Raw genomic sequence first — 20,855 nt, 5'->3', positions numbered from 1 at the left:
GAATAAGATGCGAGATTTGAGAATGCAACATTCTATATACTGAATATATATAATTTAAAAACATCTCATGCATATATAATATGAACTAGAACACTAGAAAAAATCATTTTTTAGAAAAAACGTTATACCTAGTGCAATTCAATAAGCGTTTCATATAACAACTACTAGTTAAAATCGTCATAATTCAATAAGATGCCCATGGCTTGATTGGAAAAGCATACTGGCACGAATTCAGCAGATACAGGTTCAAGTCCCGTCAGGTGTCGTATTTTTTTTTCTTCTACAAAATGATTTTTTCTAGTGTAAATGCAAGAGATGTTTTCAAATTATGTACATACAATATAGATACCAGTGGCAGTCGGTGATTTTTTAAATTGAAATTTTTGACAGTGCACTGGAAACTTAACTTAAAAATGAGATCTATTGGAATATTTTTGACAGAACCCATCTTAAGGGCGGACGTGCTCAGCGTGGGTCAAAATGGAGCTTTTATTCTATTTTCAAAGCATGATCCTGGACATTCCTTAAATGTTGTAGATAATCTATTTATGTAATTTTGAAGCCTTATTTTATTCGTAAAGCAATAGAAGCCTTTAGCAATCATTATTCGTAGGATGTTTATCACACTTGAATGGTCAAAGACATAGCTTATAATTAGTATTTTTAGAATTATCTTCAAATGTGTTAATCTTGCCCATTTATGGAATAATAAAATGCCTAATTCTTGTCAAATTTGGGATCACAGAGATTATCAATATAATTTTTTATCGTAAATATTTCACTATAATAATGTCGACATAAATTATACTGATGGTTTTATAAATGCGTTTAAAAATTAATAAATGTAAAAAATCTTAACACCACTGCACATTTATGTACTGAAATATGACTATATTCTAAAACATTAGAGCGAGATGTTTAAAAGAATACTATTTTATGTAAAAAAAATACTTTATGCAGTCATCAAATATTTAAAATAAATATAAAGGATGATAAGGCTTCAAAATTACATAAATAGATTATCTACAACGTTTAAGGAATGTCCAGGATCATGCTTTGAAAATAGAATAAAAAATCCATTTTGACCTACGCTGAGCATGTCCCCCCTTAATCATGTACATTATCTTTAGCATTTTATTACACTATTTTGAGATTGTATTTTATTTCTTACCCATTTTAAAATAACAAAATACTCAATTGTTCTTAGTTTTTACATGCATTTACATACAAGATTGCTATAGCTGATAGTTAATATTATTTCCATGCTTGAAAAGCAAGTAATAATAATTATTCATGTTGTAATTAGGTTCTCTGTTCTCGGACTAATGTGATATTGTGTTTGGTTGAATATTCAGCAGTATAATCATGATGGATTTCCACTCAGATGACTGTATTATTGGTATGTTTATAGTTCACACTACAATACAATAGGTACCTATGAAGAAAAATTATCCACAATGTTTCAAAAAAATGCAAGCAGCGCAGTGCGCTTGTATGAAATTATACCAACTGCCAGTGGTCAGTTCTACTTAAATTATAAAATATTTTTAAGGACAGATCAAATTGTTTCCAAGTTCTGATATTCTATAGAAATATATTATATAGAAATGATATTCTAAAATCCACCGGCTGCGGTCGCCATTTTATAGCACTGTAAGTACAGTATAACCTCGTTTTTACGTGCACGGAATTCACATTTTCCCGGCAATTGCGTGTAATTTTTTCAGTCCCGATGTATTTCAGTACATTTAATACCCGCATTTACGTTTTTCTTTCCCGCGATTTACGTCGGAAATATTCAAAATATGCGAGTTACGCACGCTTCTGAAGAACTGTCTGATGAAGAAGAGGTTGATATTCCAACAAAAGAAGAAGCAATGAGGTTCACCGAGGGTTTAACAACCTACTTTACAAGCTTTGCTGATATTCAAGATGACACTTTTAAATGTTTATATAGTCTTGAAAGAGAATTACATAACAAAAAAACAAAAATGCAACAAACTAATATAAATGATTTTTTCAATAAAAATTTAAATTGAATGTTGTTTTTTTATAAACCGTTATTTTTTTAGAAACATAAAATTTAAATGTTATTTTTTTCAATACCCCCCTTTTACATTTTCCCTCCAATTAGGTTTTTTTTTCCAGTCCCTTAAAAAACGTAAAATAGGGGTTATACTGTAATTATTAATGTAAAGGATGGAAGCATAAGGAGTAGTTTTGTGGATTATAACTGAAAGACGGCTACAGCCATGGTATTATAATGGTAAAGCTATAGTATAAGTATGTTTTCACATTTACTTGATTCTCAAAGGGTGTTAGGGTGCGATTTAAGGCACGTTCCAGTAAGAGTTTTACTTTGAACCTAGTAGACGGCCAATCTCCTCCATTATGAGCGAATACACTTTTCATCGAATTCTCTTTTATGATAGCTTGGAATATTTTACATATTGTTTTGTGCGACGGCCAGTGAAGTTTTTGATGTTGCACGGAACAATATCGGAATGCTTTGCAACCGTTACATGTTTTCAACAATTTTGTACGTATTTTGCAAACATGGCAGACTGTAGAATAATAAAATTCATCGAATGAACTGTTCGTTTCGTTCATTGTCCCAAATCATTACATTTAGATGTTCTTCATTATGCGCTGTGGTAAATGACACTTAATTTGTTGCAAAGGCAATGCCGAAAAGTTTAAAAGAAATTTCGAGATATTATCATTACAAGATGTCAGTTGGGTTTTGATTTATGATTCCTTCCAATTATTGTATCATGAATGCGTTTTCCCTGAGATTATCTTGTATTTCTTCATTCCTATATTCTATATTCTCCAAACTGTCAAGAGTGTCAAATGTCGACCTACAGATTATTGTTTAGACAGAACGTATATCAGTGTTGCCATATTTTGAAAGAGGAATTATAGTACAGAGCCTCCAAAATTATAGTATTTGGAGATAAAATATAGTACGCGTTGTCATCTGTTGAAAATGTTTCGTCGCGGGCCGCACGTTCCCAAATTTTCATGGTCGGCTCGTTTTTTTTAGGAAAAATATTTCGTCGCGGGCCGCACGTTCCCAAATTTTCGTGGTCGGCTTGTTTTTTTTGGGAAAAATATTTCGCCGCGGGCCGCAAATTTCCAAATTTTCGAAGACCACTCGATTGCGAAATGGCAAATGCAGAATTATAGTACTTTTATATAAAATTATAGTACGATTTTCAAAATTATAGTATTTTGGGCGTACTATACCTATTTTATATCGTACATAGTACGCGGACCAAAATTATAGTACAAATACTATTATTATAGTACGGTTGGCAACACTGGTATATCTATGGACAGAATTTATTGTCAACAACAAAGAAACTCTATTACCATCGGCAACATTTATTATCTATGATTTCTACAAAGCAAAATAAATTAAAATTTTTAATGGGGAATATATATTCGCACAATTAGACTGTTTTCACAAAGCGCTGACAACATTTAAAAATATGTTTGTCACATCGGAAATGGATGATATTCACAAATCAACTACACTCTCAAATGATCGATTTGCACTAAGGAAAAAGTAGTCTTCACGTATCAATATACTATTGTAACTAATTAATCGTAAATGAACACAAACACTAAGAAAATTAGGTTTAATGATTTTAAACAATATTTTGGCAAAACATAAGTATGTATTAGGTACCTACTTTCAGATTCAAATAATACTATAAGTACCTATTTGAAAAGTGACGTTAATTAAAGCTTAGGTAATTGTGCCGCAGATGCCGTCATGAGCTTTTATGATTTTTTTTACGAAAACAATTTATTCCATGTAGACAATTATAATTAATACCTTTTTCTATCGGTGCATAGGTTTTTCGATCCAATAATTGTTAATTTAAAATTTGAAATGCTCATAGATATTGATGCATCATTATCACAAACTAAGATTATATTAGGTAATATTAGGTTGGGGTAGGTTAGGTTAAGTTCAAGATATAGTGGAAGGCATCGTGCTGATGGATGAGTGGCCTGTAGACGCAAAATAACAGGTTGCAAACGATCCCTCAGAGGTACCTGCCAACCCCCCTGAGTATTCTGGCTTATCCGGCTATGCGGGGTTCTGGTCGGATGGACTTCTTTTCCCTTGCTACTCGTGGGATCAACTATGGATACTAATAAAACAAAAACAAATACGACGAAGATGTGGGAGATGGTGGACTTGCTGGAGGCAAAGGCTAAGACCTCGGGCTCACCTCCCAAGGTGTTTCAAATGCCATGGATTTGGGCACCTCGCAGCGGATTGCACAAGCCCTGAAGACAGAAGCAAGGAGTGCAATCGCTGCGGGACGGAAGGCCACAAAGCCGCAGCCTGCACAAACAAGCCCAATTGCAGGACAAGCGCCAACCTCAAAAAGAGCTGTGATCACCAGACAGGGAGCAGAAACTGCGCAGCCCTCAGAGCTACATTGGAGGACAAGAAAAAGGAAAAATGGTCCGAGTCCTCCAAATTAACCTGAATGGTTGCCAGGCTGCCCAGGACCTGATGGTGCAGATAGCCAGTGACGTCCCTAGACAAAATGCCACCCCTAGGCAGCGTCAAAATGCCGCCCCATTTTTTGTTATCATCCTTTCATTACTTCAATATATAAGAAATGTGTTGTATCGATGCATTAATAACAAAATATATACCACTAAAACATACAAAATTAAATTTAGACATTAAAAGCGAATAAATATAATATTAGTTAGACACTTACCCAAATCACCAGAGTCTGAGATTCTATGTGTTGATATGTCTGACAAATTTGGTTTGCAGATACCATTTAGTAATAATACGCAGATGTATTATTTTCACAATATTTTTCTATGCTATTAATTGTACAACATGTAAACAAAATCATTTTCCTTATTATTCATTTAATATGAACATATTTTTAATCACAAATACACTATTGATTAATTGTCTCAACACTCAACCGTTACAATAAACAAACTTTCCTGGCCTTTTTTGTAGCAAAGTCCGTAACTATGTCATCCAAATCTAATTTATATGCCATCTCTGCTTCAATAGACAATATTGCAAGTCCATTTAGTCTTTCTTCGGTAATCCTAGATCGGAAATATTTTTTAATAATTTTCAGTTTTGAAAAACTCCTCTCTGCGCTAGCCACCGTTATTGGCATTGTCAATATTATCCTAATTGAAGTGACCGTATTTGGATAGATTTCTTTCAAATTATTATCATAAATACATTTTAATACGTCATGTAGCGAAGACTTTTCAGTCACAAGTCTACAAAGTAATTTTAACTCCTCACAAAGCTCCACTGCATCGACATCAGATGTGCCGTTTACAGTGAGTTTAATTTCTAAATTTTGACAATCTTCCAATAATTTTTCAGGAGTCATGCTTATACATATACATAAATTTGAAAAATCTTCCGTGATATTTTAATTCGTCAAATCGATCTTCAATTGAATTTATAGCCTTATCTACTACCTAATTTAAAAACTCGACTTCAAATTTTTTTTCAGGGTTATGTAGAGGTGTTTCATCACAGCTCTCATACTCGAAATGTTTCGGTACTCTTCGTCTTCTGCAATCTGTTTCTTTGGGAAATTCTGCAGGTATTTCGAGGGCTTCTGCTAATTGGTGTGCGATTATTTTCATTTGTACTAAGCCATTTTTTCTATAATTATGCAAAAAAATTAAAACAGCTTCAATGTAATCAAGCGCGCTGGTTATATTAAATTCTATCATTTGCAACTGTTTACTGACTGGATTTATAGAACTCAAAATATCATACCAAACTATGAGACAATTTATAAATTTAAAGTTGCATATATTTTTTGATAATGCGATGGCATCATTTTTAGTCTGCAAACTATTTTCAGTGTGTGAATTGGCATGTTTCTCTTCAATATATAATAAGGCATCGTAAATTTCTACCAATTGGTATCTAATATGCCCGATTGCTTCGATTCGGGACTCCCATCGCGTATCAGAAACTGCCTTTAATGTTAATCCAAAAGATTTATGTCTTTTTCTCGGCATCTACTGATAGATGGAATATACTTTTAAAAATTTTACCATCATTAACCCACAAAATGATATTGCATCTAAGTTGCATTTTGCAGCATCATTTACCACTAAATTTAGCGTATGTGAGTTACAAGGTACATAAAATGCACGAGGATTTATGTCTATATCATGCTTTTGGACACCATTCTTTTTTCCTCGCATATTCGCACCATTATCATAACTTTGACCTCTCATGTTATGTATATTTATGTTTAAATTTTCTAGTTCTTCAACAATGCGTTTTGCTAATCCTGCTCCAGTTTTATCGTCAATTTCTATAAAACCTAAAAAATGCTCACGTACTTCCTCTGAGTGTTTTCGAACAAATCGTACTATAATCGACATCTGTTCTATATGTCCTATATCAGGTGTACAATCTAATATAAGAGAAAAATATTTTGCCTCATTTAACATATTAATAATTTCTGATCTGATTTTTTGCAACATTATGGCAATTAATTCATTTTGAATTCTTGGTCCAAGCTTAAATGTTCCTTAATAACATTATCAAACAGTCCAAAACATTCAATTGATTTTAAGAAATTTCCATTGTGCAGTGTGTTGATTGTGGACTTAGGTCCGCGTAAAGCCATATTCTGCGAGTTAAAATTGACCGCCACCGTATAATTTCTTCATTGAAACGTTTTTGTTGACTCCTTTCGTTCTCTTATCTTTTTATACGCTGCTCCTGAAAGTCGTTGTCTTGCACTCATGTTGATGATTGAAATAAACCAAAAATCCACACTATTATCAGCAAAAGATATGTTTACAAAAAACGACTTGAAAGAAGGCATTGTTATTCACAGCACAATTACTAACAAATAGTAGTAAACAGTCAAATTCAATCAGTACTCGAAATGGACAATTCTACGAACCGGAGCGCTGCATAACCTTCAAAAAAATATCAAAGAGTGTTCGATTTTTTGTTGCAATCTTAAACCGATGAAAGAAATAAAAACAATCTTTGAACTTTTGACATTCACAGCATCATAATCAAGTTATGAGTATGAATACTTAAATTTTTTCCACGTGGTAACTTTGATAATTGTATCTATTTACATCATTTATTTTCCGCCCCTTAATAAAATGGCACTATTGAACAGTGCCATTATCTGCATACTTTTTTATCATACGTATGGCATCACAAGTCCTGAAATTTTGTTATACCATATTAATTTAAATATCTAACTTAACCGTTTTATTTATTTATTTATTTTATTTTATTTTATTTGGGAAACCTCACAGTCGACATTGAAAGTACATATTACAACTTTTTACATAATATACAAGGACCAATAATGGGTTTCCACATTTATTATTACATTTATATTAAACTAAAACAAAGTGAGATAGAAGAAACAACTTTAAAATAAGTATATAATATAAGGTATGTGTTTACGTGCGTGTGTATATATGGGTGAGAGTGCGTGGGAGTAGGCTTTGGTATTTATTGCGGTAGTGTGAAGTTAGTTTTGTATGTTTTTTCACAAATTGTTTTTGTGAATGTGTCAAATGTTAGGTGTAAAATGTCTGTATCGCTGAAAAAATTATTGTACGTAGTCATTATTCTAACGAATACAGCATTACTAGCGTAGTTAGTGTTGTGTTTAGGTATATGGAATAATTTTTGAGAGCGCGTGCGTTTCTGGGGTACATTTAAACATATGCTGGACTGCACTATTTCGATCGAGTCAATGGCGTTATGTATGATTTGGTGTAGGAATTTAATGTCGTGGACAGTGCGTCGTGATTCCAGGGAGTTGATGTTGTAGTTATGTGTGCTGGTGGAATTATGTTGTGTTACTTGGGTTGGAGGTGATGATTTGTGATATCTTAGGTGCTTGATGAATCGTTTTTGTACTTTTTCAAGTCTGATTTTTTGTGATTTATAGGTGGGTGACCAAATAGTAGAAGCAAACTCTAAGATGCTGCGTACGTAGGAGAAATAAAGTAGTTTTATGACGTGTGTGTTGGTAAATGGCTTACCTGTACGCAAAACAAAACCTAATGCTTTTGAGGATTTTTGTGCAATGTGATCAATATGAGCATTAAAGTTTAGTTTTATATCCAATAGGACACCCAGGTCTCTGACTACCGGAGTGAATGGGATTGGCGCGGAATTAATTTCATACTGAAATTTTATTGGTGTACGGTTTCTTGTAAAATAAATAGATTGACACTTGGAAGCATTTAGAGTAAGGAGATTCTGGACACAATATGATGTTAGGCGTTCTATGTCTTCTTGCAGTCTATGGCAGTCAGCAAGGCTATTCACCTCCGTGTATAGCTTTAGATCGTCTGCATATAAAATATAGTTTGCGTGTTGAAAACACTTGCCAATGTCATTGATATATGAGTTGAATAAAAGTGGCCCCAGATGAGAACCCTGGGGAACGCCTGAGGGAATAGAGATAAAGTTTGAGCGGTGTCCACCAATAACTACGGCTTGGCATCGGTTGTGAATGTATGAAGTAAGCCAGCGGAGTAGATCTCCGTGAATACCAAGTAGTTCTAGTTTCTGGATCAGGATAGTATGATTAACTCTATCAAAGGCCTTAGAAAAATCGGTGTAGATGGTATCTACTTGCGATTTTTTATCCATGGAATTAAGAAGATAACTAGAGAATATAGCAAGATTTGTTACCACCGACCTGCGTTGCATGAAACCGTGTTGTTTTTCGCTAATGTTTTTACATATAGCAGGGTAAAGTTGATCATATACTATACGTTCGAAAAGTTTACTGAGTACTGATAGTATCGAGATTGGTCTGTAGTTTTCTGCTCTCGAAGTGGAGCCGTTTTTGAAAATTGGGATCACAAACGCTTCTTTCCACTTGTGCGGAAATGTACCGTCTCGGAGAGATTTTTTGAAGATTATGGATAAGGGGTATGCAAGCTCATCTGCGCAGTTGATTAGGTAAACTGGGGGAATATTATCGCTTCCTGTGCCTTTGCTTACATCAATGGTTTTAAGGTATTTCAGGACGATGTTTTCGGTGATGATTATATTTGACGTCGCGGCGATGTTGTTTTTTGAGTTGATGCTGGATAGGCATGGATCTAGATTGGGATCAGAATTGAAAGTTGTCAAGAAATATGTAGAAAATAATTCGGTGACTTCAATGTCATCTGAAGCAGTGACGCCGTTGTAATGGATGTTTTTGGGGATTGTATGAAATTTTCGCTTGTTTTTGACGAAGGTCCAAAAATATTTAGGGTGGGACTTAATGGAGCGTTCGGATATTGTGATGAAATTTTTATAGCACTCTGTCTGCAATTTCTTTTGCCTTTTCCGTAATATACTAAAAGATTCATAATCTAGATAGTCACCATGAGTTTTCCATTTTTTATGGTACTTGTCCTTTTCTTTAATAATTTTGATAAGAGGTGTCGAATACCATCGAGGAAATGCTGATTTTTTTGTAGCTTTTTTAGGAATATGTAGCTCGATACTTTTGTTGAGAATGTTATAAAAACGTTCTACGGCGTCATCAATGTGAGGTGTGCTAAGACATTGAGACCAGTTGACAGAAGATAAATAGTTATTAATGGATGCATAGTCGCCCCGTCTAAATGCGAGTGTTTGTTTTTGATTTAACTTAATTCCGCGAGTTAGCACAGTATAAGGAAGATCGATCTCGAGAGCTGGATGATATGTATCCTCTGGGACTAATGGGTCATTTGAGTGACGCACTATTACGTCATTGTTTGACAAAACTAGGTCTAAGGCTCGATTTTGGATATTAGTTTGACCGTTATATTGGTTGAGTCCAGCTAGCGAAATACTGTCGACAACCAGAGATTCTGTAAAGTTATTTGTTTGAGATGGCGAGAAATATTGTGAGTGAATATGTTTCGTCCAAGATAAAGAGGGTATATTAAAGTCACCGATGATGAGGAAACGATCAGCAGCATATTCTACAGTCAGTCTGCAGATCGATTGAAAAAAGATAGATAATTTTTGTGAGTGGTAAGAGGTCCCCCCTGGGATGTATACGCATGCGACGTGAAGGTTGTAAGGAGTTCCGAGTGATTTGGAGGTAATAGTTACCCAAATACATTCAATGTTCTCAGGTTGCCAGGAACATTGACGAACAGCGTTGAGGGTACGCATGGTGCACAGAAAAACACCACCGCCCTTGGATTTTTCAGAGTTAGTGAAGCTACGGTCGTAACGTAGGTGACTAATTGGATTATAAGTATTCGATGTAAAGATAATAATTAGTGACACTAAGTTGCTTACGATAATATCTATAATGGTATATTTACTAAATGGGTAATAACATCGTAGTGTTAATGTGTGTGTTTTGTGAAACGTAATATGAAGAAAACAGAAAACATAAATGAATATTATAAGTGAAAAAAAAATCCATGTCCATAATATCGCCGTTATCCTTTGGCCAGCTTTTCTAGGTCCCCCTCCGAATTTATGAGGATAGCTGGAGACGTTTCCAGCTTCCTCACGAATATTTTTCCGTTTCGCACCCAAGTAAAACGGAACCCCAGGTCTTTCGTGATGACTTTGGTTTTGCTGAGGAGAGCCTTAGTTTTTTGCGTGAGGTGCTCGTTCACGTACACCGGGAACGATGGGCCTAGAATGTTTAGAGCTGATGATTGGCAACCACCTTTTTGAGAGGCCAATCTGCGCATGCCAGAGATAATATCAGTTTTCAGCTGCCTGCGGGCTAGTTTCGCTACAATAGGTTTCGGCCTGCTGGGGGTCGGTGAGCGTTGGGCCACCCTCGTCGCGAAAACTATATCGCTGGCACTAATTTTGACTCCTACCTCGTTACCCAGTTTACTGATGATGGCAGAGAGGTCCTCTGACTTTCCTTCGGGCACTCCAAGAATTTCTACACTTTCAAGACGGTCCCACTTTTCGATGTTGTCGAGGCGTGTTTGCAGCGTGTCGACTGTATCTTTAAGTTGGGTGATGTTATTTTCGAGTTTATCCATGTGTTTGATTTTTTCGTCAAATAATTGAATTTTTTTTCCTGTTCTTGGAATTTATTGTTTATGAATGCCATTGATGTTTTGAGATCAGATAAATCATCTTTCAAAGATTTGAAAAGTTTTAGGTCTGATTGAATGGATTTGATCTCGTTCATTATCAGCTGTAGAGTAGGTTCATGTACTGCACTCTGAGTGGTAGGAGTAGACGGTAGAGAAGAGAGTTGGGTACACGTGGGACATTTCCATTGGCTTTTATTTGGCTTTGAAATCTTCCTAAATTTCGCCTCCGAAATTCCCACACAGTTTATGTGCGAGAATTTTAAGCACATTGCACACTGAATAGCATCGGTTTCTCCGATTATTTCATTGCACCGAGAGCACTCCATATTATTTTTAGTTGATATATTTTTAGTTTAAATGATAATAGTTTGTTGTTTTTGTTTTATTTTTCGCACTGACTTTATTTGCACGCGTTAATTAATTAAAATTATAAATAAATTATAAATAAATTATTATAACGGTCCGCCGTGTCCGACAAATTAATTAGTCTGGTAGTTATCGTTAGTTAACAATTAATTCGGTTTGCAGTAAATAAATTGTTAGCGCGATACGTCTGTCTCGGTCTGTAGTTCAATTATTTGTCTCGGTCTGTAGTTCAATTATAATTATGGGTAAAGAAATTACAAGACCATAGATAAATTCTTTTTTATCGACCATGTCCGATCCTAATAAGATCATATGGGCCTCCACAGAGTAGAGGTTTGTATTAACAGATTTTTTTTGTTTTTACGAGAAATGGATCTCAACCACTTGCCCTACCTATTAGGTACATACTCTGATACACAATATGTGTACTTGCCAGACCCAGGATTCGAACCTGGGACCAACGACACTATAGGCCGACACTTAAGCCGCGCGACCATCGTGGGTGTTGTATATTTAAGATTTTGTAAATATGATATAAAAGATATTAAGTAAATTCTCTCCTAAAAATACACTTACTAAAAGTATCATATATTTAAAATTAATAATCATTATACATAAATACATTTGTAACCAGTGTAACATGTAAGAAAGCTTCTCTTTGTCAATATTGTCAATTGTTATTGTAATTGAACATGTGCTAAGCGAAATAATTTGTTCCCGAATTTCAAGGTATTATAAATTTTAATACGTTGGAACGTCATTCATACAGTATATTTTTATATTGGATTAATCTTGAACAAACAAATTAATTCACAACTTAACATTACCTGTTGTATTAACTGTTGTACTGTATTTTGTAAATAATACACATATTTTAAAATCTTGGCTTTATTGAATTTACACAATGCAATGAAACCGAGATTTTGAGCCGAGTTATAGACTAATTGTTTTCAATAAAAAATGAACAATACTGTCCAGATTGACCACGTGGAGGTGTAAGCATATCCTTACCAGGAAAGGAATACTGTAGGATAAGGGCGTTAGTGGAGAGAGGAGGGATCCAAGCAATACATTATTAATTATTACAATTACATATTATTATGTGTGTGCATTCATAATTATTATACATATTTATATATAGATAGATAGTATGTATACATTTATATATTTACCACAAGGTTTACGTATTGACACGTTGATAAACAATCATTAAGAAAAATAAGAAATGCATATCCGCATTGGTTTGTTTAATTTTTACAATAACTTCCACAGGAGGTCGTACGTTTTGTCATCTTTCAATTCTCTTTTTCGACTTGCCGTGTCATCCGCTGAATGCCGACCTTTAGCTCACCATAACCGAACATATTTTTTAGGATTAAATTGCCTCAATGGCGGACCTACACTATTTATAAATAACAACGTAGCACACGTTTTAATATTAAGACATGATCTTGGTGGTGTCATTATCTCATTTAAAGCGCTAAAATTTCTTTCGCATTCAGCTGTTGATATTGGGATCGTCGCTATAGCTTTAAGGAGAGGTTTCAAATCTTCTGGAGTTTTATTAGAATCATCACACATTTAAAAAAAAAAACTAAAACCGCGTTTAATACCTAATTCATTTAAATGAAATTGATGGCATAATCTGATAATGTTATCCTCTCCATATCGTATGTCAACGCCGTCATCATCTGATTTGCGATAATTATTACGATCCAGTACTTGTATACTCTCTAATAAATTGTTATATAGATTAATGTTTTCTTGGTGAATGTTTGCGTTTCGACTGACATGCGATGAACTTGTAATCATTCGATTTCTTAAGTTATTGGCTAGACTTCTATATAATTGAGAAACATTAATGGCTTTAACCTTACCTTCCTGAATAATTAGTCCTTTGTATATCTTTTCATCTATGGCTCTAAGAGCGTCTAATAATTTTAGACCGGGATCATTTGCCATCGAATCAAGGACACGAATGGTGGTTTTAATCGCTTTATCAGCATCAACTAGTGTAATATTACGCCTTTGAAGATAATTCGATAAGAAACCTAATTCATCTAGTGCATCTGACATTGTATTTAAATTTCGAACAAATTCCACACCTGTTAACATTTTTCCAAGGCCACTATATTTGCATCGTTCTGATTCATCCCTAGTATTATCTTCGGATGCTTTATTAAAATGATCGTATAGTGCCGAATAATTATTAATAACGGCATTTACTGTAAGCATACTTGAAACCACCCACCGCACTGATAAAACTCTTCCAATTTTTAATAACTGGGTTTCTAGTGAATTGGCCGCTTGTCTCTTGGGAATATTTTTCAATAGTTTCGGTTGGAACTTTTCGATCATCTAATTTTTTTTTTATGTGCAGATATATTAGTTTCTTGTGTAATGTTATTGCCTGCTGGGATTTTTAATCAAATTTTTAAGAGAACCCATTTTCTTTAAAATGTAACTTACATATATATAAAACAGTTAACATTTTAAATTGAAACACAAAACTTACCAGAATGTAGCGACGTCAGCATAAAAATAATTATTATAAACTTATAAACAATCAAATAAAATGACCTACTTTTAGTTAAATTGAAGTAGGTATGCAAGTACCTATACAAAATACATACAAAAAAGGTATAACATAACATATGGTATATAATTTAATAGATAATCACACGACACAACACTTAAATATAGTTATTACCTATAACCGCAATGAATAATTTAAATTATAAAATAAAATTAATGTTTTTGTCTGGAAATTTATTAATTCGTGAATTATTAAAAGTGGTATGAACTCGCCAAAGGGAAAAACAAAACTTTATTAACAATTACATATTTAATTTGAAATATTTCAACCCCTTAAAAACATGTAGGTTATTTAGGGAAAACTTTTTACTATTTACTACAAAGGCTTTTGTCAGGGCACACATTTTGTCGGTAATAAAATAATTTAGCGAACTCATCTGCGAAGGTCTAACTACCTAGTTAGGTTTTTTCATGTATGCAATATTTATTTAGTTTACACTTTACAGCTTTAGTGTCTTTAGACAATGCATTTCGCCCGGTCGCCCGGAAGAATACGTAGAAGGTGAACACAAAATTTATGACATGCATTTGTTTTTTTAACACGCACGCTCTTAATATTTCGGTGCGTACCAAATTCTTTTTAAAAATGCAATGTTTTTTCTGTGACTATAAATGGAAACAATTGAGAGAAATTATACAATTCTCTCCAGTACATATGCTCGTGTTTTAAAACAATCTTTTTTGAAGCCCAGTTTCATATTGTCTTGAAAAAATAATATTTTGTTGTTTACCCACCGTTTAAAACAATTTCGGACATTCTTGAGTACGTAATATGTACGGGTCATAGAAAATTCAGTGGTTGTAAACCAGTAAAATTATTTTTTAATAAAAATTAATTTTCGTCAATTTTAAATCTGACCCGGAACGTAATAATATTAAGTATGACGCTTGAGGATTTTATTAGACGACTCGCTGTCCGTCGGATATTTTACGAACCGGTACGCCATTTTCGAATTTTTAACGAACAGGAACGCCATCCTCGGAAATCCCACGAACAGGAACGGCGCTCCGGGGCGTTCCGCTCCATTCCGAGCGCTGAATTCAATATGATATTATAATCTAGGTAGGTTAATCTAGTGTACATTTTTATTACAATTAGCTGGCACTTAACGTAAATACCTATTATATGCACGAATACTAGATTATGGCAAATATCAATTTTGCAATAGGTACATCCAACAACTTTTAAATCTCGCGGGTGACTGGCAAAAATGTTTGGATAAATTAAAAAATACGGATGTATTATACCTACCTATAAATCTCCACCATAATTTTTATTGTTTTGTTACCTTTTTTTTCTAGATGCCTTTATGGATACCTCGCATTTACTATCGAGGTTTCTTAAGGACTTTGGCACGCAAACTACTCTACTTGATGCTAGTCAAATGAAAATTGTGCCGGCTGAGAGAATATGCCTTATTGAAAACTGTTCTTCTACCCGCATCGGGTATTGCTAATTTGAATTCGGCCAGGGCCTATGAAACCGCCTTGCAAAAACCCTGGATAATTCTTAGTAGCGCAAGGCGGAGGTGATTCTGATGAATATTTTGTCGTATTCATTGGGAACTGAGAACTGCGATTTGTAGTCGAGTTTTTTTTTTTCCCGGGGTAAAAGAAATGTCGCATAGGACTGATATTTTGAGCATATACCTACTTATCCTATCTTATATGATTGCAGTCACTGGATCTGAAAGGCATGAATCGTCTTTACATGTCACCATTTATTATTTTTATTCTTTTTATTAATGGCCTCGTTTGCCATGGTCCCCGGAAGGTCTCGAATGTCCGCATCTGTCATCTGTAATAAAAAGTTCAGGTTGTGCCGCTCCTTGCTAAAGATTTGACAATCTAGGAGTAAATGTAGGACGTCCTGGTCGCTTCCGTCGTCGCATGGACACTTTCCATCAGATGTTATTTTAAACCGGTGCAGGTATGCTCGCATGACTCCGTGACCTGTAAGAATCTGAGTCATCTCAAAACACAGCCCCTTATGCACCCTGACGTCTCGTGCTGCTAAAATTGAAGGTAAAAACTTTCGGGTCAACTCCCCTGTCGATGAGTTTATGTATCGTGAGTTCCATTCGTTTTTCACCATATCTGAAATTGTAATTTTCGCGTAGCTCAGAGGAAATTTGTCATAAGCTATCGCGGTCTTGGGTTCAGAGGCACCATGCCGAGCCAATTTGTTAGCTCTTTCATTTCCTTCTATCCCGGAGTGTCCCCTTATCCACTTGAAGTGCACCTCGGGGTGGCGCCGTCTCAGTATTGCGGACTCGCTGTGAATAGAAAAGACAATCGGATTAGTAGACAAGGGATCTCCAATTGCTTGGATTGAGCTTTTGGAGTCCGAATAAATACAAATACTATGGTACAATACAAATACAAGTACTAAGTATGCATGGACGGATCCAGAAGTAGAATTCATATGCAAGGTAGTATATCAGAATCTTTTAAGGTGACAGCAGGACTAAAACAAGGCGACTCCTTATCACCAATGCTGTTCAACTTAGCTTTAGAGAAAGCCGTTAGAGAAGCTCTGAAAGCAGAAGGTGGAGTTACCCTGAATGGGTCCCATAAAATATTGGGCTACGCAGATGATTTGGTGGTGCTCGGAGAATCTGAAGAAGAAGTCAGAGATATTTTCACTCCTCTGGAGGACACAGCGAAAAGGTTGAATCTACGAGTAAATGTGGGAAAGACCAAGTATTTGAAAATGACAAGAGGCATTGAACCCTCTGGAAACATTGGAATAAGAAACTCCTCGTTCGAGAGAACCTCTCTCTTCAAGTACTTGGGCTCCAACATTACCTCTAAAAATGAAATGTCCCTAGAGCTCTCTGACCGACTGAGAAGTGGAAATGCAGCGTACTTCGCGCTGAGTCGTCTGTTCAGGTCCAAAATGCTGTCCATCAAAACGAAATTCCGGGTGTATAACGTGGTCATCAAGCCAATCGTCATGTATGGATGTGAAACGTGGGGTTTAACAGAAAAACAAGAAAAGGCGCTCCAAGTGTTTGAAAACAGAATCCTCCGGAGAATACTTGGACCCGTCAATGAGAACCACCGGTGGCGCATCCGCACAAACGCTGAGCTCTTCGACCGATACCAACCTAGAATCACTAATATTCTGAGGTCAAGAAGGCTCAGATGGGCGGGCCACGTTGTACGATCTGAACGATCTAGAACTCTCTATAGGATTTACAAAGGCACACCAGCTGGCACTCGACCTCTTGGCCGCCCTCGACGGAGATGGGCGGACAACATTCAAAGGGATGCGGAAAGGCTGGGGATAGTCAACTGGGAAGAGAGAGCGCTGGACAGAGATGCCTGGAAAAACGTTGTGCAGTCGGCCATGGACCTGAACGGCCCCTAGCGCCAGTTTAATAATAATAATGGTTTTCGGTGAGCTTTCGTTGGATTGGATCTGAGCCTGCCCACTCCAGAGCGCATTGGATGGCATAGTTTTCGGCCTGCATCACCGTACAATAGCTGGCAAGGCGGTACTTACGAGCCGCTATCTCACCGCCATTAATGTATGCCACAAACCCTGCACCAGTACCGCCATCAATTTTGCTCCCATCCGTGAAAATCGGCATGTTATTGCATTCGTTGCTTTCCAACGTTGCAGGATAAGAAACCACTTCAGAAAATAGTCTAGCCGGGTGTGGCAGCCTTCTATAGTCCACCGGTTTTTCGTAAAGCCTGTCGTCAGGCAGAAAACCTGCGAGGCCCTCCTCGCCCTTCTTAGCTCTGTAAATGAGAGCGATTTGTTTTAAACGTAAATCTAGAGGCATAAATCCTGCTAGAGCTTGCGTTGAATTGAGCGAAGCCGTGCGGTAAGCTCTGCATATTCGTATCGCTAGTGCTCGCTGAACCGTATTGAGTTTTTTTTGCTATGTTTTTCCATTTGGCAGCATCATACCATATGCTGGCCGCATACCTGATCATAGGCTCAATAGCACAAGTGTAGAGAACTCGAAGAGCTTCAGAAGATACACCCCATGTCGGTTTGGCCATTCTTGCTAGTTTGAGCGAAGTCACCGCTGCTCTTTTGCAGATGCTGTCCGCGTGCTTTGACCAATTTAGTTTGTCATCGATTACTACCCCCAAAAGTTTAAAATCCCTAGAAAAAGATAGAGGTTGAAGGTGGAGAGACACGCCTCCTAGTAAAGAATAGGGCATTCATTTTCTCCGCTTAGAAAGACAGTTTGACCTTCCTTCCCCAGGCCTCGACGCTCTCCAGCACGCTGTTAGTCATGGTTTCTAGAGAACCAAGTTCTTTGGATTCCATAATCAGCAATACATCATCAGCAAAGGCCTGTGCGTGTACACCTTCAGGAAACGGCATAGAGAGAAGATCGTCGAGAACTATGTTCCACAGTACAGGGCCGCAAGACGAACCTTGTGTGCATCCCTTTGATGTCTCTTTGGTAGCAGATGCTCCAGCATATTCGACGAAGGCTTCTCGGTCGGATAGATAGTTTGTGATGAGCCTGAAAATGTTAGCGGGACAATTTTTAGATTTCAACTGTTGAAGAAGATATGGCCACCATGCGTTGTCAAACGCGCCTTTGATATCAAGAGATACCGCCACTACGAGCTGACCATCGCGGTTAGCCTCCCTGATTCTATCAATTGCTGCATGAAGCGCGTCTTCAGTACTCTTTTGAGGGGTGAAACCGTACTGGTATTCGTTGAGCAGATGTTTAGTCTGAAGTTTCCAGGAAACTCGATTAATAAATAATTTTTCGAGTACTTTACCGAACACGGGCAGCAATCCGATGGGCCGATATGACGAGACGTTAGCGTAGTCGTCTTTTCCCGGTTTGGGAATGACCACCACTCTAGCTACCTTCCAGATTTTTGGAAAATGACCAATTCGCAAACAAGCATTATAAAGAGGGACAACTATGCTAGGAACAGTTAAGAATGAATTGAGACAGATATCCGCCGTGATGCTGTCGTGTCCCGGAGCTTTAGCTGGATTGAACAGCCTCATTGTTCTTTCGACCTCCTCGAGAGTGAAGTTCTCGCCGTCATCTTCCTCTGAAGGAATCGAGGCGGCATTTCGGATCAATGTCTGTTGCTCCGTTTCGTTTGCAATACTGTCTTCTGGAAAAAAAATACGCAAGAAGAGCCTCTGCAGATTCGAGAGCCCAAGAGGTCATGCAACCGTTGATTGTCAAAGTTTCAGGGGGTTTGAACGCCTTACTTTTGAGCAATCTCTGAAGACTAGACCATACATTCTCTTTTCCCTGAGCCGAGCAATGGCTCTTCCAGCTTTCTAATTTCGCTTCCGCAATCGCAGTTTCATACTTATTCTTTGCGGCTTCAAAAATCTGTTGAGTGAACGGCCGTCGAACCACGCCTGAATTTCGAAATTTTGTCCTTGCTACTCTAAAAGCCGTCTTCAGTGTATCCAGTTTCGGACTTCACCATGGATTACTTTTTCTTTGGAATCCTTCGCCCGAAGAGCGCACCATCGTGCTCTCGCATGCCAACTCGTTCGCCAACGACCATTCTTTGACAATGTTTTCGAGCTCATGTGCGTCTGTGACGCTATCCAAACTATCTACAGTGATACTGCGATCCTGAATCTGGGAAAAAAGTGCAAGCCCAAAATCTATCCAGTTAGCCTTGGACGTCTTAAACAAACCTGGTCGCTGTTGATTGACGTTTGAAGTTTTGTTTGCAGCGTAGCTATCTGCGGCTTGTAATGAAAAAACAATCGCATTGTGGTCGGATCCCAACGCTGCATCACGACATACTCTCCAATTTTCAACTCTGGTGAGCAGAGCGTTGGATCACGCAGTAATATCAATATAGCTTTCCAGCTTACCAGCCACAGCCGCATTCAGCCAGGTCTTGAGGAACTGGCTGAATGCGGCTGTGCTGGCCGCAGCGAAATGTTGCTAGCACCACGCGAATTTTTAGGGGTAAGGATTTGCGGTGACAGTTCACTCTCCATGTGCGCAGGTGCTTCGCTAAAGATTCTTGTGACAGGTCGGCGATCAATTGAGAGCTGCGTTGTGTGACGCTTTTCTTGATTGAGCAGATCTCTGGTCGCCTCAGCACGTGCCTTAGATTTGATGAGGGCGCTCTCAAGCTCGTGTTTTTCCAGCTCTGCAGCCTGACACGCGAGCCTGATTACGCCCAGACTATTCGATATCGACTCCTTCGCTGACCGACTGACATTTTTGAGGGCTTCCAGTTCTGCGGAAGCCTTCATGACCTCTGTAATGATGGTCACCAAAAACGTAACGGCTGTCACGGTCACTGTCGTCAGAGACGGAGGCGTCTTTTGACAACTGGAATTAGTCGTTGAGCCCTCGGCAGATTTGGCAGGCGATTTTTTACCCATTTTAGAACAAAGACGTTACCTACCTACTTTAACAAATTTATTTCAAAATAAGCAATTGGATCAAATCAGTTTGGCAACGCTGCGATTTAGGGTAGGTAGACAGACGTTACTAAACGTTATTAGAGCATACGTTGGTAGGTACTATTAATTATTTCAGGTTACTAGTATTGCTAACTCAATTCACTCAGAACATCACAATGGCAATAATTGTCGTAGACAATAATTACCACCAAACAGATATGTTTTGAAATGAAGAATATAAAACCAATTTGTTTCAGGATATTGTTATAAGGTAGGTAAAAAAAAGGCTGCAGTTCTGAGAATTTGTAACTTTGTGTTTGGTGCGAAGACTTTTGCGAATAGATTAATTTTTTTTTTGAAGGCTGCGAGGTTGTTCAGTTGACGATTAGTTTTGTAGGTAGGTATGTATGGAATAATTATTTAT

The 20,855-nt window shown here is 37.0% G+C and overlaps 2 protein-coding genes across 4 annotated transcripts in view; both read right to left on the bottom strand.

Annotated features, from left to right (window-relative positions):
- The window catches only part of LOC147066170 (uncharacterized), a 43,544-nt gene extending 40,651 nt beyond the window's left edge, over positions 1–2,893 (bottom strand). For all 3 annotated transcript variants that reach the window (XM_085955848.1, XM_085955849.1, XM_085955847.1), the window contains exon 1: positions 2,302–2,893. In XM_085955848.1, coding sequence (XP_085811974.1) covers positions 2,302–2,610 — 309 coding nt within the window. In that variant the 5' untranslated portion in view covers positions 2,611–2,893. The remainder of the gene's footprint in view (positions 1–2,301) is intronic.
- A 7,571-nt stretch (positions 2,894–10,464) lies between these two features.
- LOC147066169 (uncharacterized) lies at positions 10,465–11,031 on the bottom strand. Its single transcript, XM_085955732.1, has one exon. The coding sequence runs from the start codon at positions 11,029–11,031 to the stop codon at positions 10,465–10,467; it is 567 nt and encodes a 188-aa protein (XP_085811858.1).
- Positions 11,032–20,855: the final 9,824 nt, after the last annotated feature.

The sequence above is a fragment of the Rhyacophila brunnea genome, unplaced genomic scaffold, assembly GCF_057557595.1.
Source record: "Rhyacophila brunnea isolate RB1 unplaced genomic scaffold, BYU_Rbru_1.0 scaffold_5, whole genome shotgun sequence".
NCBI classification, from domain to species: Eukaryota; Metazoa; Arthropoda; class Insecta; order Trichoptera; family Rhyacophilidae; genus Rhyacophila; species Rhyacophila brunnea.
The sequence above is the reverse complement of the archived record's forward strand: the minus strand, read 5'-3'. Positions and strand labels throughout refer to the sequence as shown.